Genomic DNA, 24,859 nt, shown 5'->3' with positions numbered 1-24,859 from the left:
TTTTCAGTGGATTACAACAGCAGGAATATAGGAAGTGATGATTTTCTAGTAATTGCAGTCGTGCAGCCCAGTAAAGAATAGGTGGGGGGGAGATTTCTAGCTAGGGGTGTAAAGTTTTTTGTACTTTGCCTGTCTTTCCAATCATTTCTGGTATAGATGCCTGTAATTCTCAGTTTCTTATGGAGCCACGGGTTACTGGCATAGAGAGTGGAAGCTTTTAAGTAAAAACTATCCCGTTCCCCTCTGTCTCTGTGTGTAAAGAGGACATGCCTATGATGCCTGCCCAGCTTAGAGGTGGTGGCAGTGTGGGAAACAAGGCAGAGGCCAAGACTTTTTGGTGTTTTATTCTTATTCAGATTAGGTTGGGTTACTTTCTAGTTCTGTAAGATCCATTTATTTATTTTGTAGCATAATATTTTAGTAGGTTACCAGTAAATGCTTTCAGGAATTTTGGTGGATCTAGAGATTGTTGTCTGGCCAGAAACTGGTTCTGATAATTAAAGTAAGCTGTGTTTAAATGTAGAATCAGAAAATTCTATTGAGTAGTGGTTCAGCTATGCAACAGGTAAACTTTTTATTAGCTAAAATTTCCACCTGGCCCAATTTGTTTTTGAAATTCTTTCGTTTTAACTAATATATCTGTTAGGTCACAAAGTAAAGCTTGTTTTTTAGATTTTTACTGTGAGGGGGCTCATCTTGCTGGATGATTTAAATTTAAAACTTTGTTGGAAATTATTTTTTTAAATAGAACTTTTATCTTTTTTGCATATTGGTAATTCATCATATTATTAGCTGCTACTTTATTTTTCTATGGCATTTATATCAGAATTCATCAGTTAACTTTTTTATTCTTAGTGGAAGAAAAGAGGAAAAGCAACCATTTAAACCATGTAAGTAAACAATTGCAAAGTTAAGTAAGCAATTATTAGTTTGAATTAAAATTGTGTCTGCTGTGATTCCTAATAAATACAGTATACACGATATTGTTAGCAGGGAGCACTTTGTGGATTTTTTAAATTGCTTCTGTTTTGCTAAGTATCAGATTTATTTAGGAGAGTTCTTGATTTAAGAACTGCCCATTTTAAAGAGGTTTCTAGAAGGCTTTAAAGTTAGTTTTTAATCACATGATTGTGGTATAAAGAGCTGTCTTAATTTTTTATATTAGAGAAGTTCTGGGTTTATAGAAAAATCGTGCATAAAATACAGGATTCCCATAATCACCCTATTGTTAATGCCTTTCATTGATGTGGAATGTTTATCACAACTGAAGATAATGCATTTTAATAATTGTACTATTAACTATAGTCTGTGGTTTAAACTGCCTTAATTTTTAATCTTATTTTTAAATCAGAGTAACAAAAGTTTAATAGCTAAGTCAGTCTTTTGCATTTTCTGTTGACTTATTTTCACGTTAAGTGAGAAACTTACCTCCATCTCCCGTGACCTTATTTCCCTCTCACCATTCTGTCAACATACATCACATTTTAATTAACTCTGTTATCAGTGTTTGCATTATTATGACTATGCAAATATTGATCACTGCTGAATCACACAGTACTCTGTGTCTCCTCCTTGTACAACTGTTCTTTTTTTCTCCTGAAGTCTTGCTGATTGTATCTCAAATATTTCTCAAATCTGAGCACTTCTCCTCTATGATAATCCCTTTTTCCTAGCCAGCATTGTCTTTCACTCATCCAGTATAGTTGCTCCTTAACCTCATCTCCCTGCTTTCATAGATACTCCATTTTTTGGTGGAATTAATTTCTTGACTATATTCACTTACCTGTTTTTTAACAGCTATTTACCCCAGATGTAACTTTTGTCACATGTTTGTCAAAAATATTTTTTATTATAGCGCATCTATTCCATTTTTTTTTCTTGGAGACAGCCTTCCCCAGCCTTCTGTTGTCCTGCTTCAGTACTGGTTGGTTTTCCCTAGACCTGCTCTATGCCTCTTTTCCTGGGATGTCCCTTTGAAGTCATCTGGGATTTCATTTAACTGCTCTTATGTGTTGGATCCTGTGTCCTAGGTCCCATGATTCCCTGTCTTGTAATGCTTATTGGAGCACATTTTTCTGGGACAGTGCACAAAAGTGGAAGTTTTTAGCAATCAAGCCTGAAAGCCCTCCTATTTGGTAACAGTATAGAATTCTAGGTTGAATCTATTTTTACAATTATGAAGATGTTTTCTCTTGTCTTCTTACAGTGTTGATTTAAAATAAGTTGTCATTGTATGATACCTCAAATAAAAATGTGTTTTGTCTCTTTCTCCGCCGGCGGCACTCCCACCGCCAGCCAGCCAGCCCTCCTCTCCCTCTTTCTCCGCCAGTGGTGCTCCTGCCACCAGCCAGCCAGCCCTCCTCTTCCCCCTTCTCCGCTGGCGGCACTCCCGCCGCCATCTTGCCCTCCTCTTTCCCCTTCTGCTCTGGCAGCGCTCCATCCGCCATCTTGTACTTCCCTTTCTCCTGCTGCTCTGGCAGCTCTCCAACCACCACTGTGCCCTCTTCTGCCTTCACCGGCTCCTCCGCCACCGGCCTCGAAAGCCTTGCCACCCTCACCTTTCCTCCTCCAGAACAACTACTGGGGGAGTGGAGATGATACAGAGCAACTCCCGGAGCCACGAGGGAGATCAAAGGGACGGCATACCCCATCCTGGAACGGCTGACTGTTTGGGAGAACGAACTCCGGTGAGATCACTGAGGGGCGTGGGCTTTCCCGGGTGGGACGGCAAGCGGCCGGAGTCCCTCCCTTGCTCCTTCCCAGGCCAGCTGGCAGAATTGGGCAGGCGGTCCCCTCAGGCTGTGGTGGCTGGCGGCCCCACAAGGCGAGGCCCCGCGGACCAACTGAGAGAGTTGGGTCAGAAATCCCCAGATCATGGAGAATGGTGACTGGGGGGGTCCCTTCCAAACACGTGACTCCCTGGTCCAGCTAGGAATGGTGCACTCTCCCAGGCTGCGGCTGCTGGCACACTCCCACCACGCTTGGCACCCCAGTCCGACTAGGAAATTCGAACGGGTGCACTCCTGGGCAGTGGCGGCCGGCGACCCTCCCTGCGTTCAGACCCCTGGACTGGCTGGCACTCTTCTAAGTCGCTTCGGCTGGTGAACCTCCCCCATGGCGAGAGTTTTCCAAAGTTAAAGGACCCACAGCCCCTTTTACTGGTGGAACCCGCAGACAAACGTGTGCCAGGAGCACCACCCACTGGGAAGGATAAGAAAAACAGAACCCAGAGCTTTCACAGAAAAATCTTTCAACCTGTTGGGTCCAACATCCAGGGAAATGTGACTAAATGCCCAGATGCCAGCAGAAGATAATGGATCATGCTCAGAAAATTGAAAATATGGCCCAGTCAAAGGAACAAACCAATAGTTCAAATGACATACAGGAGCTGAAACAACTAATGCTGAATATATGAACAGAAATGGAAAACCTCTACAAAAACAAAATCGATAAATTGAGGAGGACATGAAGAAGACATGGGCTGAACAAACAGAAGAAATAGAAAATCTGAAAAAACAAATCACAGAGCTTATGGAAGTGAAGGATAAAGTAGAAAAGATGGAAAAAACAATGGATACCTACAATGATAGATTTAAAGAGACAGAAGATAGAATTAGTGATTTGGAGGATGGAACATCTGAATTCCAAAAAGAAACAGAAACTATCAGGAAAAGAATGGAAAATTTTGAACAGGGTATCAGGGAACTCAAGGACAATATGAACCGCACAAATATACGTGTTGTGGGTGTCCCAGAAGGAGAAGAGAAGGGAAAAGGAGGAGAAAAACTAATGGAAGAAATTTTCACTGAAAATTTCCCAACTCTTTTTTTTTTTTTTTATTTAAAAAAAGAATTAACAAAACAATTAGAAATCATTCCAATCTACATGTACAATCAGTAATTCTTAATAACATCACATAGTTGCATATTCATCATTTCTTAGTTCATTTGCATCGATTTAGAAAAAGAAATAAAAAGACAACAGAATAAGAATTAAAACAATAATAGAAAGAAAAAAAAACAAAAAAACAAAAACAAAAAACCTATACCTCACATGCAGCTTCATTCAGTGTTTTAACATAATTGCATTACAATTGGGTAGTATTGTGCTGTCCATTTCTGAGTTTTTATATCCAGTCCCGTTGTACAGTCTGTATCCCTTCATCTCCAATGATCCCTTCTCTCCTTTTTTTTTTTTAATTAACGGAAAAAAGAAATTAACCCAACATTTAGAGATCATACCATTCTACACATGCAATCATTAATTCTTAACATCATCACATAGATGCATGATCATCATTTCTTAGTACATTTGCATTGGTTTAGAAGAACTAGCAACATAACCGAAAAAGATATAGAATGTTAATATAGAGAAAAAAATAAAAGTAATAATAGTAAAATCAAAACAAAACAAAACAAAACAAAACAAAAACCTATAGCTCAGATGCAGCTTCATTCAGTGTTTTAACATGATTACTTTACAATTAGGTATTATTGTGCTGTCCATTTTTGAGTTTTTGTATCTAGTCCTGTTGCACAGTCTGTATCCCTTCAGCTTCAATTACCCATTGTCTTACCCTGTTTCTAACTCCTGCTGAACTCTGTTACCAATGACATATTTCAAGTTGATTCTCGAATGTCCGTTCACATCAGTGGGACCATACAGTATTTGTCCTTTAGTTTTTGGCTGGATTCACTCAGCATAATATTCTCTAGGTCCATCCATGTTATTACATGGTTCATAAGTTTATCTTGTCTTAAAGCTGCATAATATTCCATCGTATGTATATACCACAGTTTGTTTAGCCACTCTTCTGTTGATGGAGATTTTGGCTGTTTCCATCTCTTTGCAATTGTAAATAATGCTGCTATAAACATTGGTATGCAAATGTCCGTTTGTGTCTTTGCCCTTAAGTCCTTTGAGTAGATACCTAGCAATGGTATTGCTGGGTCGTATGGCAATTCTATATTCAGCTTTTTGAGGAAACGCCAAACTGCCTTCCACAGTGGTTGCACCCTTTGACATTCCCACCAACAGTGGATAAGTGTGCCTCTTTCTCCGCATCCTCTCCAGCACTTGTCATTTTCTGTTTTGTTGATAATGGCCATTCTGGTGGGTGTGAGATGATATCTCATTGTGGTTTTAATTTGCATTTCTCTAATGGCCAGGGACATTGAGCATCTCTTCATGTGCCTCTTGGCCATCCGTATTTCCTCTTCTGAGAGGTGTCTGTTCAAGTCTTTTTCCCATTTTGTAATTGGGTTGGCTGTCTTTTTGTTGTTGAGATGAACAATCTCTTTATAAATTCTGGATACTAGACCTTTATCTGATATATCATTTCCAAATATTGTCTCCCATTGTGAAGACTGTCTTTCTACTTTCTTGATGAAGTTCTTTGATGCACAAAAGTGTTTAATTTTGAGGAGTTCCCATTTATTTATTTCCTTCTTCAGTGCTCTTGCTTTAGGTTTAAGGTCCATAAAACCGCCTCCAGTTGTAAGATCCATAAGATATCTCCCAACATTTTCCTCTAACTGTTTTATGGTCTTAGACCTAATGTTTAGATCTTTGATCCATTTTGAGTTAACTTTTGTATAGGGTGTGAGAGATGGGTCTTCTTTCATTCTTTTGCATATGGATATCCAGTTCTCTAGGCACCATTTATTGAAGAGACTGCTCTGTCCCAGGTGAGTTGGCTTGACTGCCTTATCAAAGATCAAATGTCCATAGATGAGAGGGTCTATATCTGAGCACTCTATTCGATTCCATTGGTCGATATATCTATCTTTATGCCAATACCATGCTGTTTTGACCACTGTGGCTTCATAATATGCCTTAAAGTCAGGCAGCGCGAGACCTCCAGCTTCGTTTTTTTTCCTCAAGATGTTTTTAGCAATTCGGGGCACCCTGCCCTTCCAGATAAATTTGCTTATTGGTTTTTCTATTTCTGAAAAATAAGTTGTTGGGATTTTGATTGGTATTGCATTGAATCTGTAAATCAATTTAGGTAGGATTGACATCTTAACTATATTTAGTCTTCCAATCCATGAACACGGTATGCCCTTCCATCTATTTAGGTCTTCTGTGATTTCTTTTAGCAGTTTTTTGTAGTTTTCTTTATATAGGTTTTTTGTCTCTTTAGTTAAATTTATTCCTAGGTATTTTATTCTTTTAGTTGCAATTGTAAATGGGATTCGTTTCTTGATTTCCCCCTCAGCTTGTTCATTACTAGTGTATAGAAATGCTACAGATTTTTGAATGTTGATCTTGTAACCTGCTACTTTGCTGTACTCATTTATTAGCTCTAGTAGTTTTGTTGTGGATTTTTATGGGTTTTCGACGTATAGTATCATATCGTCTGCAAACAGTGATAGTTTTACTTCTTCCTTTCCAATTTTGATGCCTTGTATTTCTTTTTCTTGTCTAATTGCTCTGGCTAGAACCTCCAACACAATGTTGAATAATAGTGGTGATAGTGGACATCCTTGTCTTGTTCCTGATCTTAGGGGGAAAGTTTTCAATTTTTCCCCATTGAGGATGATATTAGCTGTGGGTTTTTCATATATTCCCTCTATCATTTTAAGGAAGTTCCCTTGTATTCCTATCGTTTGAAGTGTTTTCAACAGGAAAGGATGTTGAATCTTGTCAAATGCCTTCTCTGCATCAATTGAGATGATCATGTGATTTTTCTGCTTTGATTTGTTGATATGGTGTATTACATTAATTGATTTTCTTATGTTGAACCATTCTTGCATACCTGGGATGAATCCTACTTGGTCATGATATATAATTCTTTTAATGTGTTGTTGGATACGATTTGCTAGAATTTTATTGAGGATTTTTGCATCTGTATTCATTAGAGAGATTGGTCTGTAGTTTTCTTTTTTTGTAATATCTTTGCCTGGTTTTGGTATGAGGGTGATGTTGGCTTCATAGAATGAATTAGGTAGTTTTCCCTCCACTTCGATTTTTTTGAAGAGTTTGAAGAGAATTGGTACTAATTCTTTCTGGAACGTTTGGTAGAATTCACATGTGAAGCCATCTGGTCCTGGACTTTTCTTTTTAGGAAGCTTTTGAATGACTAATTCAATTTCTTTACTTGTGATTGGTTTGTTGAGGTCATCTATGTCTTCTTGAGTCAAAGTTGGTTGTTCATGTCTTTCCAGGAACCCGTCCATTTCCTCTAAATTGTTGTATTTATTAGCATAAAGCTGTTCATAGTATCCTGTTATTACCTCCTTTATTTCTGTGAGGTCAGTAGTTATGTCTCCTCTTCCATTTCTGATCTTATTTATTTGCATCCTCTCTCTTCTTCTTTTTGTCAATCTTGCTAAGGGTCCATCAATCTTATTGATTTTCTCATAGAACCAACTTCTGGCCTTATTGATTTTCTCTATTGTTTTCATGTTTTCAATTTCATTTATTTGTGCTCTAATCTTTGTTATTTCTTTCCTTTTGCTTGCTTTGGGGTTAGCTTGCTGTTCTTTCTCCAGTTCTTCCAAATGGATAGTTAATTCCTGAATTTTTGCCTTTTCTTCTTTTCTGATATAGGCATTTAGAGCAATAAATTTCCCTCTTAGCACTGCCTTTGCTGCGTCCCATAAGTTTTGATATGTTGTGTTTTCATTTTCATTCGCCTCGAGGTATTTGCTAATTTCTCTTGCAATTCTTCTTTGACCCAGTCGTTGTTTAGGAGTGTGTTGTTGAGCCTCCACGTATTTGTGAATTTTCTGGCACTCTGCCTATTATTGATTTCCAACATCATTCCTTTATGGTCCGAGAAAGTGTTGTGTAAGATTTCAATCTTTTTAAATTTGTTAAGACTTGCTTTGTGACCCAGCATATGGTCTATCTTTGAGAATGATCCATGAGCACTTGAGAAAAAGGTGTATCCTGCTGTTGTGGGATGTAATGTCCTATAAATGTCTATTAAGTCTAGTTCATTTATAGTAATATTCAGATTCTCTATTTCTTTGTTGATCCTCTGTCTAGATGTTCTGTCCCTTGATGAGAGTGGTGAGTTGAAGTCTCCAACTATTATGGTATATGAGTCTATTTCCCTTTTCAGTGTTTGCAGTATATTCCTCACGTATTTTGGGGCATTCTGATTCGGTGAGTAAATATTTATGATTGTTATGTCTTCTTGTTTAATTGTTCCTTTTATTAGTATATAGTGTCCTTCTTTGTCTCTTTTAACTGTTTTACATTTGAAGTCTAATTTGTTGGATATTAGTATAGCCACTTCTGCTCTTTTCTGGTTGTTATTTGCATGAAATATCTTTTCCCAACCTTTCACTTTCAACCTATGTTTATCTTTGGGTCTAAGATGTGTTTCCTGTAGACAGCATATAGAAGGATCCTGTTTTTTAATCCATTCTGCCAATCTATGTCTTTTGATTGGGGAATTCAGTCCATTGACATTCAGTGTTATTACTGTTTGGATAATATTTTCCTCTAACATTTTGCCTTTTGTATTATATACATCATATCTGATTTTCCTTCTTTCTACACTCTTTTCCATATCTCTCTCTTCTGTCTTTTTGTATCTGACTCTAGTGCTCCCTTTAGTATTTCTTGCAGAGCTGGTCTCTTGGTCACAAATTCTTTCAGTGACTTTTTGTCTGAGAATGTTTTAATTTCTCCCTCATTTTTGAAGGATAATTTTGCTGGATATAGGAGTCTTGGTTGGCAGTTTTTCTCTTTTAGTATTTTAAATATATCATCCCACTGTCTTCTAGCTTCCATGGTTTCTGCTGAGAAATCTACACAAAGTCTTATTGGATTTCCCTTGTATGTAATGGATTGTTTTTCTCTTGCTGCTTTCAAGATCTTCTCTTTCTCTTTGACCTCTGACATTCTAACTAGTAAGTGTCTTGGAGAACGCCTATTTGGGTCTAATCTCTTTAGAGGTGCGCTGCACTTCTTGGATCTGTAATTTTAGGTCTTTCATAAGAGTTGGGAAATTTTCAGTGATAATTTCTTCCATTAGTTTTTCTCCTCCTTTTCCCTTCTCTTCTCCTTCTGGGATACCCACAACACGTATATTTGTGCGGTTCATATTGTCCTTGAGTTCCCTGATACCCTGTTCAAATTTTTCCATTCTTTTCCCTATAGTTTCTGTTTCTTTTTGGAATTCAGATGTTCCATCCTCCAAATCACTAATTCTATCTTCTGTCTCTTTAAATCTATCATTGTAGCTATCCATTATTTTTTCTATGTTTGCTACTTTATCCTTCACTTCCATAAGTTCTGCGATTTGTTTTTTCAGTTTTTCTATTTCTTCTTTATGTTCAGCCCATGTCCTCTTCATTTCCTCCCTCAATTTATCGATTTCATTTTTGAAGAGGTTTTCCATTTCTGTTCGTATATTCAGCATTAGTTGTCTCAGCTCTTGTGTCTCATTTGAGCTATTGGTTTGTTCCTTTGACTGAGCCATATTCTCAATCTTTTGCGCGTGGACAGTTATCTTCTGCTGCTGGCGTCTGGGCATTTATTCAGATTTCTCATGGTGTTGGACCCAGCAATGTTGTAATATTTTTCTGTGAAATCTCTGGGTTCTGTTTTTCTTATCCTGCCCAGTAGGTGGCGCTCGTGGCACACGTTTGTCTGCGGGTCCCACCAGTAAAAGGTGCTGTGGGACCTTAAACTTTGGAAAACTCTCGCTGTCCTGGGGGTTCGCTAGCCGAAGCGGCTTGAGCCGGCCCTCGGTCCGAACGCAGGGAGGGTTGCTGGTCGCCGCAGCCAGGGAAAGAGCCCGTCCGAATTTCCTAGTCGGCCCTGGGCAACAAGCGTGGCGGGAGGGCGCCAGCGGCAGCGGCCCACCCGAGAGAGTGCACGTTCCCCGGGAGTCACAGGTTTGGAAGGGGCCTCCCCCACCCGTCACCGTTCTCCGCGGCCTGGGGATTTCCGATCCAATTCTCTCAGTTGGTCCGGGGGCTGCGCGTGGTGTGGGCGCCAGCCGTCTTTGTTTCAGGGGACCGCCTCTCCAATTCTCCCAGCTGGCCCGGGAAGGGGGAAGGGAGTAACTCCGGCCGCTTGCCACCCCGCCCGGTAAGGCCCGTGCGCCTCGGCGATCTCACCCGAGCTGCTTCTCTCAGCCAGCCAGCCGTTCCAGGATGGGGTACGCTGTCTTTTTTATCTCTGTTGTGGCTTTGGGCGCTTTCTGTATCGTTTCTACTCCCCTAGTAGGTGTCCTGGAGAAGAAACTAAGATCCGCGCGTCTTACTAAGCCGCCATCTTCCAGGAAGTCCGTAATCCTTGTTTTTAAATGGCAGATAATATGGCACAATTGACCAGTGGCTGGATAGTCAACAGCTCAGCTGAGAATTGTCTTCCTCTGGGTTTACACTCACATCAAGATAAGCACTAGGTAAACAAAATGATGATGCTTTCATCAAATTCCACACTCAGAGGTTCTTTATCAGTTTGGAAGAGGTAACATTTTCATGGAGGACTCTCCTTTAATGCAGTTGAAAGTGTGATCATATGCATGTGACCCAAGTGCTCCACGAGCTCTGGGCGCGTAGGTCTCCCAACTCTTATGAAAGACCTAAAATTACAGATCCAAGAAGTGCAGCACACCCCAAAGAGATTAGACCCAAATAGGCGTTCTCCAAGACACTTACTAGTTAGAATGTCAGAGGTCAAAGAGAAACACAGGATCTTGAAAGCAGCAAGAGAAAAACAATCCATCACATACAAGGGAAACCCAATAAGACTATGTGTAGATTTCTCAGCAGAAACCATGGAAGCTAGAAGAGAGTGGGATGATATATTTAAATTACTAAAAGAGAAAAACTGCCAACCAAGACTCCTATATCAAGCAAAATTGTCCTTCAAAAATGAGGGAGAAATTAAAACATTCTCAGACAAAAAGTCACTGAGAGAATTTGTGACCAAGAGACCAGCTCTGCAAGAAATACTAAAGGGAGCACTAGAGTCAGATACGAAAAGACAGAAGAGAGAGGTATGGAGAAGAGTGTAGAAAGAAGGAAAGTCAGATATGATATATATAATACAAAAGGCAAAATGGTAGAGGAAAATATTATCCAAACAGTAATAACACTAAATGTTAATAGACTGAATTCCCCAATCAAAAGACATAGACTGGCAGAATGGATTAAAAAACAGGATCCTTCTATATGCTGTCTACAGGAAACACATCTTAGACCCAAAGATAAACATAGGTTGAAAGTGAAAGGTTGGGAAAAGATATTTCACGCAAATAACAACCAGAAAAGAGCAGAAGTGGCTATACTAATATCCAACAAATTAGACTTCAAATGTAAAACAGTTAAAAGAGACAAAGAAGGACACTATATACTAATAAAAGGAACAATTAAACAAGAAGACATAACAATCATAAATATTTATGCACCGAACCAGAATGCCCCAAAATACGTGAGGAATACATTGCAAACACTGAAAAGGGAAATAGACACATATACCATAATAGTTGGAGACTTCAATTCACCACTCTCATCAATGGACAGAACATCTAGACAGAGGATCAATAAAGAAATAGAGAATCTGAATATTACTATAAAGGAGCTAGACTTAACAGACATTTATAGGACATTACATCCCACAACAGCAGGATACACCTTTTTCTCAAGTGCTCATGGATCATTCTCAAAGATAGACCATATGCTGGGTCACAAAGCAAGTCTTAACAAATTTAAAAAGATTGAAATCATACACAACACTTTCTCGGATCATAAAGGAATGAAGTTGGAAATCAATAATAGGTGGAGTGCCAGAAAATTCACAAATACGTGGAGACTCAACAACACACTCCTAAACAACGACTGGGTCAAAGAAGAAATTGCAAGAGAAATTAGTAAATACCTCGAGGCAAATGAAAATGAAAACACAAGATATCAAAACTTATGGGACGCAGCAAAGGCAGTGCTAAGAGGGAATTTTATTGCCCTAAATGCCTATATCAGAAAAGAAGAAAAGGCAAAAATGCAGGAATTAACTGTCCACTTGGAAGAACTGGAGAAAGAACAGCAAGCTAACCCCAAAGCAAGCAAAAGGAAAGAAATAACAAAGATTAGAGCAGACAAAAATGAAATTGAAAACATGAAAACAATAGAGAAAATCAATAAGGCCAGAAGTTGGTTCTATGAGAAAATCAATAAGATTGATGGACCCTTAGCAAGATTGACAAAAAGAAGAAGAGAGAGGATGCAAATAAATAAGATCAGAAATAGAAGAGGAGACATAACTACTGACCTCACAGAAATAAAGGAGGCAATAACAGGATAATATGAACAACTTTACGCTAATAAATACAACAATTTAGATGAAATGGACGGGTTCCTGGAAAGACATGAACATCCAACTTTCACTCAAGAAGAAATAGATGACCTCATCAAACCAATCACAAGTAAAGAAATTGAATTAGTCATTCAAAAGCTTCCTAAAAAGAAAAGTCCAGGACCAGATGGCTTCACATGTGAATTCTATCAAACATTCCAGAAAGAATTAGTACCAACTCTCCTCAAACTCTTAAAAAAAAAAAATCGAAGTGGAGGGAAAACTACCTAATTCATTCTATGAAGCCAACATCACCCTCATACCAAAACCAGGCAAAGATATTACAAAAAAAGAAAACTACAGACCAATCTCTCTAATGAATATAGATGCAAAAATCCTCAACAAAATTCTAGCAAATCGAATCCAGCAACACATTAAAAGAATTATACATCATGACCAAGTAGGATTCATCCCAGGTATGCAAGGATGGTTCAACATAAGAAAATCAATTAATGTAATACACCACATCAACAAATCAAAGCAGAAAAATCACATGATCATCTCAATTGATGCAGAGAAGGCATTTGACAAGATTCAACATCCTTTCCTGTTGAAAACACTTCAAACGATAGGAATACAAGGGAACTTCCTTAAAATGATAGAGGGAATATATGAAAAACCCACAGCTAATATCATCCTCAATGGGGAAAAATTGAAAACTTTCCCCTAAGATCAGGAACAAGACAAGGATGTCCACTATCACCACTATTATTCAACATTGTGTTGGAGGTTCTAGCCAGAGCAATTAGACAAGAAAAAGAAATACAAGGCATCAAAATTGGAAAGGAAGAAGTAAAACTATCACTGTTTGCAGACGATATGATACTATACGTCAAAAACCTGGAAAAATCCAAAACAAAACTACTAGAGCTAATAAATGAGTACAGCAAAGTAGCAGGTTACAAGATCAACATTCAAAAATCTGTAGCATTTCTATACATTAGTAATGAACAAGCTGAGGGCGAAATCAAGAAACGAATCCCATTTACAATTGCAAGTAAAAGAATGAAATACCTAGGAATAAATTTAACTAAAGAGACAAAAAAACATATATAAAGAAAACTACAAAAAACTGTTAAAAGAAATCACAGAAGACCTAAATAGATGGAAGGGCATACCGTGCTCATGGATTAGAAGACTAAATATAGTTAAGATGTCAATCCTACCTAAATTGATTTACAGATTCAATGCAATACCAATCAAAATCCCAACAACTTATTTTTCAGAAATAGAAAAACCAATAAGCAAATTTATCTGGAAGGGCAGTGTGCCCCGAATTGCTAAAAACATCTTGAGGAAAAAAAACGAAGCTGGAGGTCTCGCGCTGCCTGACTTTAAGGCATATTATGAAGCCACAGTGGTCAAAACAGCATGGTATTGGCATAAAGATAGATATATCGACCAATGGAATCAAATAGAGTGCTCAGATATAGACACTCTCATCTATGGACATTTGATCTTTGATAAGGCAGTCAAGCCAACTCACCTGGGACAGAACAGTCTCTTCAATAAATGGTGCCTAGAGAACTGGATATCCATATGCAAAAGAATGAAAGAAGACCCATATCTCACACCCTATACAAAAGTTAACTCAAAATGGATCAAAGATCTAAACATTAGGTCTAAGACCATAAAACAGTTAGAGGAAAATGTAGGGAGATATCTTTGAAACTTACAATTGGAGGTGGTTTTATGGACCTTAAACCTAAAGCAAGAGCACTGAAGAAGGAAATAAATAAATGGGAGCTCCTCAAAATTAAACACTTTTGTGCATCAAAGAACTTCATCAAGAAAGTAGAAAGACAGCCTACACAATGGGAGACAATATTTGGAAAGGACATATCAGATAAAGGTCTAGTACCCAGAATTTATAAAGAGATTGTTCAACTCAACAACAAAAAGACAGCCAACCCAATTACAAAATGGGAAAAAGACTTGAACAGACACCTACCAGAAGAGGAAATACAAATGGCCAAAAGGCACATGAAGAGATGCTCAATGTCCCTGGCCATTAGAGAAATGCAAATCAAAACCACAATGAGATATCATCTCACACCCACCAGAATGGCCATTATCAACAAAACAGAAAATGACAAGTGCTGGAGAGGATGCGGAGAAAGAGGCACACTTATCCACTGTTGGTGGGAATGTCAAATGGTGCAACCACTGTGGAAGGCAGTTTGGCGGTTCTTCAAAAAGCTGAATATAGAATTGCCATATGACCCAGCAATACCATTGCTCGGAATCTACTCAAAGGAATTAAGGGCAAAAACTCAAACGGACATTTGCACACCGATGTTTATAGCCGTGTTATTTACAATTGCCAAGAGATGGAAACAGCCAAAATGTCCATCAACAGACGAGTGGCTAAACAAACTGTGGTATATACATGCGATGTAATATTATGCAGCTTTAAGACAGGATAAACTTATGAAGCATGTAATAACATGGATGGGCCTAGAGAACATTATGCTGAGTGAGTCTAGCCAAAAACTAAAAGACAAATACTGTATGGTCCCAATGATGTGAATCGACACTCGAGAATAAACTTGGAATATGTCATTGGTAACAGAGTCCAGCAGGAGGTAGAAACCGGGTAAGATAATGGGTAATTGGAGCTGAAGGGATACAGACTGTGCAGCAGGACTAGATACAAAAACTCAAAAATGGACAGCACAATAATACCTAATTGTAAAGTAATCATGTTAAAACACTGAATGAAGCTGCATTCGAGCTATAGGTTTTTGTTTTGTTTTGTTTTGTTCTTACTATTATTACTTTTATCTTTTTTCTCTATATTAACATTCTATATCTTTTTCGGTTGTGTTGCTAATTCTTCTAAACCGATGCAAATGTACTAAGAAACAATGATCATGCATCTATGTGATGATGTTAAGAATTACTGATTGCATATGTAGAATGGTATGATTTCTAAATGTTGGGTTAATTTCTTTTTTTCCATTAATTAAAAAAAAAAGCGAGAGAAGGGGTAATTGGAGCTGAAGGGATACAGACTGTGCAACAGGACTGGATATAAAAACTCAGAAATGGACAGCACAATACTACCCAATTGTAATGCAATTATGTTAAAACATTGAATGAAGCTGCGTGTGAGGTATAGGTTTTTTTTTCTCTCTATTATTGTTTTAATTCTTATTCTGTTGTCTTTTTATTTCTTTTTCTAAATCGATGCAAATGTACTAAGAAATGATGAATATGCAACTATGTGATGATATTAAGAATTACTGATTGTACATGTAGAATGGAATGATTTCTAAATGTTTTGTTAATTTTTTTAGTTAATAAAAAAAAAACCACATCAAAGAGAGCAGAGTGGACAAAAGGAATCTCAGCTCCCCCATGTATTGCTGTGAGATATTGGGCAGGTGACCTCACGTCTCTGGGCCTCAAATTTCCTGCAACGGGGATGGTAACTGTACTTATCTCACAGAGTTATTAGGTCATATAAATGAGATGACACATGTGAAGTGCTATGCACAGAGCCTGGGACATAGTAAACGTTCAGTAACTGGTAGCTATCTGTAGGTAACAATCAATACCTGCCAAAAGGTGAACAGAATATTCTGAGAATGACAGAGTATTCTGTAGAAGAGTCCAATTTACTTTGATACAAAACTGGTGCAGACTACATAGATACTTTTTTTAGTGTCTGGTGTTTTAGGATAGCCAGAAGGAAATACCTGAATTTATTTAAAGTAATCCTTAGCCCTGATCTTTGATAATGATTGTATATAGCACACAAAAAAAGAGTGAGTTGCCCATGTTTCTTTGGATTTATTTCTGGATGGTTTGTTCTGCTCCACAGATCTATATATTCATCTTGGACAATACTACACTGTCTTAGCTAACTTACCTCTATCGTAAGTGTTAAAATTGGGTAGAGTGCAATAAAAGTGTCAATAAGGGGGTAGGTTAAGTGGTGTGGGATGTTAGGGTTTTCTTTTTCTTCTTTTTCTGGAGTAATGCAAATGTTCTAAAAATGATCATGGTGATGAATGCACAACTATCTGATGCTATTGTAAACCAATGATTGCATACTTTGGATGGATTGTATGGTATGTGAATTTATCCCAATAAAATTACTTTTTAAAAGAATCAAAAAAAAAAAAGAAATCAAAGCATGGAAGAAAAGCCTATGGTGAATAAGTTATGCTGATTCACAATTTGAACAATAACATTTCCATAAAAAAAAAAGATTCAATGCAATACCAATCAAATCCCAACAACTTATTTTTCAGAAATAGAAAAACCAATAAGCAAATTTATCTGGAGGGGCAGGGTGCCCCGAATTGCTAAAAACATCTTGAGGAAAAAAAACGAAACTGGAGGTCTCGTGCTGCCGGACTTTAAGGCATATTATGAAGCCACAGTGGTCAAAACAGCATGGTATTGGCATAAAGATAGATATATCGACCAATGGAATCGAATAGAGTGCTCAGATATAGACCCTCTCATCTATGGACATTTGATCTTTGATAAGGCAGTCAAGCCAACTCACCTGGGACAGAGCAGTCTCTTCAATAAATGGTGCCTAGAGAACTGGATATCCATATGCAAAAGAATGAAAGAAGACCCATATCTCACACCCTATACAAAAGTTTGTGGAGAGCCGCCTCCCGGGTCAGGCCTAGTGGACGCGCTGCGGCCTGCTCTAGAGTTCCCCCCGCCCATCGAGTGAGCAAAGATGGCGCCCGCATCCTGTTTCCGCGTATGACGCACGCGCCCACCAACCCTATCTTCCAATCACCTCTGTATACGTGGCACTAACCTATTGGGTTTGGGCACAGTATATAAGAGGTTACCCGGACAGGGTGGGTGGAGACGACCCACAGGGAGCCGTACCTGACGGCCGCATAGAGGTTGTTCCCCCGCGGGGTATTCTGTCCCGCGCGGAATTTGTAACAGAGCTTGCAAGCTTAGCTCCAGTAAAGGTCTGTGCTCACAACTGCAGCGTGTCTCGAACCCGTGTCTGTCACTTGAGTCGGTTTGTCTGCGTCTGTCTCTCTCTCCCTCCTGTTCCCTCCGCCGGCCGGGGATCAGAAGCTGAGCGAGACGGCGCCGGACAAGTGGTGGCCCGTACGGGGAACCTCCTCTCTCGACACCTCTTCTGCAAGGAGAGCCGTACTGTCTCTTCTTGAACTGAGAAGGACGTGCATCCTGAGCTCGCAGCGGACTTCCCGCGCCTGATCACCGCGAGAAGGTGAGTACTTCTTATTACGTGAGAGTTAAGGCCCGCGGGCTTTCAGGTAGCCCCGGGGACTCGGAAGAGCTCTCCGAGTGATTAAAGTACAGTGCCGACTGCAAACATGGGGCAGTCCGGAAGTTTACCTTTGTTAGCTCCCTTAAAGACCCTTTTAGCGGACGGCTCCTGTGAAAGTGAGCCGCCCACTTGTAAGCCGCCAGAGTCTGGCGCTAGTTCAGACGACTCTGACTCAGAGTCAGATAGTGACGAGGCCGAGAGTGCAGGCGCACCTCTGCTGATCGATCTGGGGGGGCTCCCGGTCTCGCCCCCGCTGCCCTCCGCCCCGCCCGCGCCTACTGCTGCGCCCCTAGAGACGCGGCGCCTTCCGGTGGATGGTAGGCAAGGGCTCCCTCGAGTGGCAGCATCAGGTAATTCCGTCTGCCCTCCATTGCGAGATCAAGGCCATACAACATTTTGGCCAACCACCCAAAAACCTCAGGGTGCCTTACTCTCTCCAGCAAATTAAAGTACTTACCGGGTGCATAGATCAATGGGCCGTTCTCCGGTGCACCTTTTTGGGATGCATTAACAATCAATTCCCAAAAGCCCCCCTTTTGCAGTTTGTTACTCGACACCCAGTAATTTTTCCTAAAGTAACTTCGCCTAAGCCACTAGTGAGCGCCCTCACCGTGTACACGGATGGCTCCAGCTCCGGTACAGGGGCGTATTGTGTGGAAGGGGACACTCCCAAAACAGTATTTTTTCAACCACAAAAACCTCAGTGGGTTGAATTGCAAGTCATTATTACAGTCCTGAAAGAGTTTCCTGGCCCCCTGAATATTATCTCTGATTCCATTTATGTCGTAAATTCTCTACAAATTTTAGAAACTGTGGGCATTATAAAATGTTCCTCCACAGTGAGCACATTCTTTCTCGAGCTTCAAGAGACAATACGTGCTAGACAACATCCCTTTTACACAACTCATATTAGGGCCCATACAGGCCTGCCTGGTCCCATGACACAAGGAAATCACATAGTAGATGTGGCCACTCGACAGCCACACGTCTTCCCCGCGCTGACACCATATCAGCAAGCCCGAGAGTTCCATGCCAAATTTCATATCAATGCAGGTACCCTAGCTAAGCAGTTTAGTATTCCGCGTGCAGCGGCTAGAGATATAGTCCGAGCCTGCAGGGATTGTGCAGAACAAAGAGCAGTCCCTTCGGTTGGAGTTAACCCTAAGGGCCTCATCCCAGGAGACATTTGGCAAATGGATGTCACTCATCATTCAGAGTATGGTAAAATTAAATACCTGCATGTGTCAGTAGACACATGTTCTCAGATATTATTTGCCTCTGCTGAGACAGGAGAAAAAGTCCACCAAGTCATTGCACACTGCCTTGCCGCTTGGGCAGCGTGGGGTAAGCCAAAAATATTAAAGACAGATAATGGACCTGCTTACACCAGTAGAACCTTCCAAAAATTTTGTGATAATATGGAAGTACAATTAAAACATGGCATCCCTTACAACCCTCAAGGACAAGGAGTCATTGAGAGAGCTCACAGGTCTCTCAAAGACTTACTAAAGAAACAGAAAGGGGGAATAGGTCACGGCCTGTCCCCAAAGGCTCAACTGTCTATAGCCTTGTTTACGTACAATTTTTTAAATGAAAATTCACAGGGAATGACACCTGCCCTTCAACACACCACTCCGAGTCCTCCACATAGAGGTCTAGTCCGATGGAAGGATGTCCTGTCGGGACAGTGGCAAGGCCCTGACCCCGTGCTCAGCTGGGCCAGAGGCTCTGTTTGTGTTTTTCCCCAGGAGCCAGGACGTCAACCAGTGTGGGTTCCGGAAAGACTGGTGAGAACCGTGACATCGCCCGAGGAGGCCAAGGAGCTGTTGCCCAAAAAACCAACAAGCCTTCAACCTGAACCATCAGATCAGGCCTCCAACTCTGCTGATGACGGCGGCGACTGACGAGATGGCAACGAAAACGCCGGTCACCCTTCGACTGTTTAGAAGGGGGGACCAGTTTTAATACCCCCCGCTCTCCCAACAGGTGGAATCAGACCTTAAAGTGCTTGGGAAGATCAAGTTAACCCCCGTTGCCTTCGACCTTTCCAAACTGGGCGAGACTGTATAAAGTCTGTGGAACTGAGTCACCTCATGGTTCTCTTGGCCCAATTTGACTACTTGGATCCTCGTGGCAGTGGGACTATTAGTGGGTTTAGTCACTGTTAAATGTTTGTTAGAACGCTTGCTCCAGACACAGCAGCAATTACGTGTCACTACCATGTTGGCTATGTCACTCGCCCCTGATGCTCCTGGCAACGAACCAGCTCCCCCCTCACTGTATGACCCGTCCCGGCCACTCAGGGCGGGGCGCTCGAAAACAAGGTCTGCTGCAAAGCCCATGGCTGTGTCCCGGGTATAAAAGGCGGCACCAGAAGTTATAATTTTAGCCATGAGTTGGTCTCTAGGCAAAGTCGCGGTCCTGGCCAGACTAGACTTAAGCCATTGCACAGAGACACCAGTGGCACCCCCGACTCTGGTTGCCGCTCTCCTGCTCCTCCCGTAACCCAGTTGCGAGGCGAAGCACTGCAGGGAGAGTCACGTGGTTTCCGGTTCACGGGCTCTCCGGTCTCTATATGAGGTGGCATTCTGGTTGGTGCCTAGCAAGCCTAGTCCAGACTCCCCAAAGCACCAAAACATGTAGTGGGCCACTCAGGCCCACGGGAGCACACTCATCAATGGAGACACTGGGTCAAAATAAATAAAAAAGGGGGAGATGTGGAGAGCCGCCTCCCGGGTCAGGCCTAGTGGACGCGCTGCGGCCTGCTCTAGAGTTCCCCCCGCCCATCGAGTGAGCAAAGATGGCGCCCGCATCCTGTTTCCGCGTATGACGCACGCGCCCACCAACCCTATCTTCCAATCACCTCTGTATACGTGGCACTAACCTATTGGGTTTGGGCACAGTATATAAGAGGTTACCCGGACAGGGTGGGTGGAGACGACCCACAGGGAGCCGTACCTGACGGCCGCATAGAGGTTGTTCCCCCGCGGGGTATTCTGTCCCGCGCGGAATTTGTAACAGAGCTTGCAAGCTTAGCTCCAGTAAAGGTCTGTGCTCACAACTGCAGCGTGTCTCGAACCCGTGTCTGTCACTTGAGTCGGTTTGTCTGCGTCTGTCTCTCTCTCCCTCCTGTTCCCTCCGCCGGCCGGGGATCAGAAGCTGAGCGAGACGGCGCCGGACAAAAGTTAACTCAAAATGGATCAAAGATCTAAATGTTAGGTCTAAGACCATAAAACAGTTAGAGGAAAATGTAGGGAGATATCTTTGAAACTTACAATTGGAGGTGGTTTTATGGACCTTAAACCTAAAGCAAGAGCACTGAAGAAGGAAATAAATAAATGGGAGCTCCTCAAAATTAAACACTTTTGTGCATCAAAGAACTTCATCAAGAAAGTAGAAAGACAGCCTACACAATGGGAGACAATATTTGGAAAGGACATATCAGATAAAGGTCTAGTACCCAGAATTTATAAAGAGATTGTTCAACTCAACAACAAAAAGACAGCCAACCCAATTACAAAATGGGAAAAAGACTTGAACAGACACCTACCAGAAGAGGAAATACAAATGGCCAAAAGGCTCATGAAGAGATGCTCAATGTCCCTGGCCATTAGAGAAATGCAAATCAAAACCACAATGAGATATCATCTCACACCCACCAGAATGGCCATTATCAACAAAACAGAAAATGACAAGTGCTGGAGAGGATGCGGAGAAAGAGGCACACTTATCCACTGTTGGTGGGAATGTCAAATGGTGCAACCACTGTGGAAGGCAGCTTGGCGGTTCCTCAAAAACCTGAATATAGAATTGCCATACGACCCAGCAATACCATTGTTGGGTATCTACTCAAAGGACTTAAGGGCAAAGACACAAACGGACATTTGCACACCAATGTTTATAGCAGCATTATTTACAATTGCAAAGAGATGGAAACAGCCAAAATGTCCATCAACAGAAGAATGGCTAAACAAACTGTGGTATATACATACGATGGAATATTATGCAGCTTTAAGACAGGATAAATTTATGAAGCATGTAATAACATGGATGGACCTAGAGAACATTATGCTGAGTGAGTCCAGCCAAAAAACTAAAGGATAACTACTGTATGGTCTCACTGATGTGAACGGACATTCGAGAATAAACTTGGAATATGTCATTGGTAGCAGAGTCCAGCAGGAGGTAGAAACAGGGTAAGATAATGGGTAATTGGAGCTGAAGGGATACAGACTGTGCAACAGGACTAGATACAAAAACTCAAAAATGGACAGCACAATAATACCTAATTTTTAAGTAATCATGTTAAAACACTGAATGAAGCTGCATCTGAGCTATAGGTTTTTTGTTTGTTTGTTTGTTTGTTTTTATTATTATTATTACTTTTATTTCTTTTCTCTATATTAACATTTTATATCTTTTTCTGTTGTGTTGCTAGTTCTTCTAAACCGATGCAAATGTACTAAGAAACGATGATCATGCATCTATGTGATGATGTTAAGAATTACTGATTGCATATGTAGAATGGTATGATTTCTAAATGTTGGGTTGATTTCTTTTTTTTTCCGTTAATTAATAAAAAAAATGTGTTTTGTGACCCCTTCCCCCATCCCAGTCTCTTCTTTGGCATTTGACATTTTCTATGTCCGTCCCCCTCCCCCGGTCATTCTATTATTCAGGTATTAGACCTCTTAATATTTTTCCCTTCTGTTTTTCGTTTTGCCTTTTCCCTCTACATTCTGAAACTTTCCTTGACTTTATACTCTAATCCTTCTATTAAATACTTTAGTTTATCCTATTTTGAAGAGTTCTGTTATATTCTGTCATTCCTTTGTTGTAGCATTTAGTTTTATCATAGGTGTCTCTGCCCAGAAAACCTCACATTTAATCTCTAGAGAATAAGCATCTAGATTCTAATGAGATGGCACAACTGCTCTTTCTTGTCTTTTGTTTCCTGCTTCACCCTGCCTTCTGAAGGAGCTTGTGCCTCAGTGCCCTGAGCCTGCCTGGGGTCCTGCATGACACTGCCTGGTTTCTTCCCATAAGAGTCACTCTGTAGGCAGCATGGCTCTGCTTCCTCTTCTCTGCCAAGTCAGTTATCACTCCTTTATATACGTTTCATTTTTCAAACATAATAAAGAATGATCTGCCATTTATCCTGTCTCCTCATCTTTAGTCTTATGAATATGTAACTTAAAAAAATTCCTTTAATTCTAATGAGATTTCAGGAGGGAGAGGAAATAATTTTGTTGTTAGTCTACCATGTTTAACCCAAACTTAGGACCTATATATAAAATGTAGATATAAGTTTAATTCAATATGTTTAAGGATGTTCAGATCATTTTTTTGTTATAATAATAATTGGTATTATACTTTGCTGCTAAGATTCTTCAAACCCGACACCTTGCCATATTGTCCCAATTAATGGGCAGTATAGATGCAGTGATTCATTTCATTAATGTATAAAGTGATAAAGTGTTAGAAATTTTAAGTTAATTAAAAATTAATTCTTAAATAACTTCTCCAAAACTTTTCTTGTAGAAAAGGCAGGGGGGGGTGCGTGGAATGGGAACTTCAGTTTTTTTTTTTTCATGGGTTAAAATGAGACAGCAAGCACAGTGAGAAGGGGGCAGGATTTCAGCTGATACTTAAAATTTTGATGGTAAAGTTTGGGTTGTGATGTGCCAGACAACTAGGTATGATATTTTTTAGTCTTTACCATGTAACCATAAGTCTACTAGGTACCCCCTTTCCTTTCTTGTAAAGATTGTAAAATTCCATCCATTTTTATTGAGTGAATGAAATACAATAAATTCTGTGTTTTCCTCATCTATTCTAATGAGATCAACCAAAATGCCTGTGAACACTAAACTGTCAGTAGTGTTTTGCTGTTTGTACGTTTGTTTTCAAAGGTATTTACCTTTTATATCCTTATGTTTGCTGGTATAGTTTATTGAGATTGTGTCAGCAATGGTAATAAGTGGTAATAAGACTTTAAAGGATAATTATTAAATTCTCAAACACCATGAAGGGAAGTTTTGAAGTAACCTACTGGCAGTCACGTCCAGACTCTGCTCAGAGGTTTAATTCTGCCAGCCTGAATTCTGCCATCCAGATGCCTTATCCTTGGTTCACAGAGGCTGTTGACATAGAAAAGTTTGAACAGTTAGAAGTGAGTGGTACATCCCCTGCTGTGTAGAGAACAGCAAAGTCTCTGCATTCCATCTTTTTTGGTCAACTTGAAATTTCGAAATAGTCTGGTTAAAAACAGAAAAGGCATCAACAGCCATTTCTCTGGAGTGGATAATTTTTCAATCTTGTCTTTAAGCATAAATTTAAAGTAGGCCTGGACTGACAGGGAAGTGTTCAGCATTTCTTTGGCTGGGCCTAGCCAGTAGACCCTAAAAAGCTGACTAACTAAATGAGCCCTATAGGGTGGTGAAACCATGCCTTATTAAAATCTGTAAATGTTTTAGCTCTAATATTTTCCAGATAAGTCAATAAACATTCATAATAGAAAAAATAAAATAAGAGGGAAATGGGAGAAGATATCACCCAAAGCTCTACTAGCTAGTCTATATTTTGGTGTTATATCCTCCTTATTCTTTTTAATCCTTCTACATGTAGGTTTTTGGTCAGAATTGACTTTTGTTAGGTCACGTTACCTCCTAATACTAGTGACCTTAGGAAATATATTTTCCACTTAGTAAAAAGTATTTGAAGAATTGATACTTGTTTTTCATGCTATATTAGTTTCTGAGGTTATAAAAAGTAAATTACACATTAACTGAATAGCTTAAGGAACATTTTGAAGTTTAGGTATTGTTTAGAAACCTCTGGCTTGAAGGAAAATTTAGTCCTCCAAATAGTAATACTTTTCAAAAATATTACAACTGAGACTTTTTGTTAATGAAGATTAAGTGCCTTTTCAGTAAAGCATCAGAAACAAGGAAAATGGTGTTATATATACTGGTTATTTGGAATATGGATATTTCCAAATACTGACTACTGGCAATTTTTTCATGTTCTGTGCTTTAAAAAGCAGATCTTTCCCTGCTCTGCCTTTCATGTACTTGTCAGGGAAACTGATGAGAGAGTGTGAAAGCCTGGCAAAAAATATTTTTTATTAACAACTCTATCTGAATTGGTAAAAAGCAAGCATTAAAATCATTGTCATTCTGTGGTTTTAAAGAATGCTGTTACTTTCTATTTTTTATAGTTCCTGAGATTTGGTATTAGCCTTACTTATAATTGTTA

At 40.0% G+C, this 24,859-nt stretch overlaps 1 protein-coding gene across 4 annotated transcripts in view; it reads left to right on the top strand.

Annotated features, from left to right (window-relative positions):
• Window positions 1–24,859, top strand: part of LOC143643989 (cyclin-Y-like protein 1) — a 58,618-nt gene that overhangs the window by 15,563 nt on the left and 18,196 nt on the right. For 3 of the 4 annotated variants that reach the window (XM_077112361.1, XM_077112364.1, XM_077112360.1), the window contains exon 3: window positions 856–890. In XM_077112361.1, the coding sequence (XP_076968476.1) occupies window positions 856–890 (35 nt within the window). Of the gene's footprint in view, window positions 1–855; window positions 891–22,651; window positions 22,694–24,859 lie in introns of those variants that run through there. The other variant, XM_077112363.1, reaches the window with a different exon arrangement.

The sequence above is a fragment of the Tamandua tetradactyla genome, chromosome 8, assembly GCF_023851605.1.
Source record: "Tamandua tetradactyla isolate mTamTet1 chromosome 8, mTamTet1.pri, whole genome shotgun sequence".
NCBI lineage: Eukaryota > Metazoa > Chordata > Mammalia > Pilosa > Myrmecophagidae > Tamandua > Tamandua tetradactyla.
This window is presented reverse-complemented; position numbering and strand designations above follow the sequence as displayed.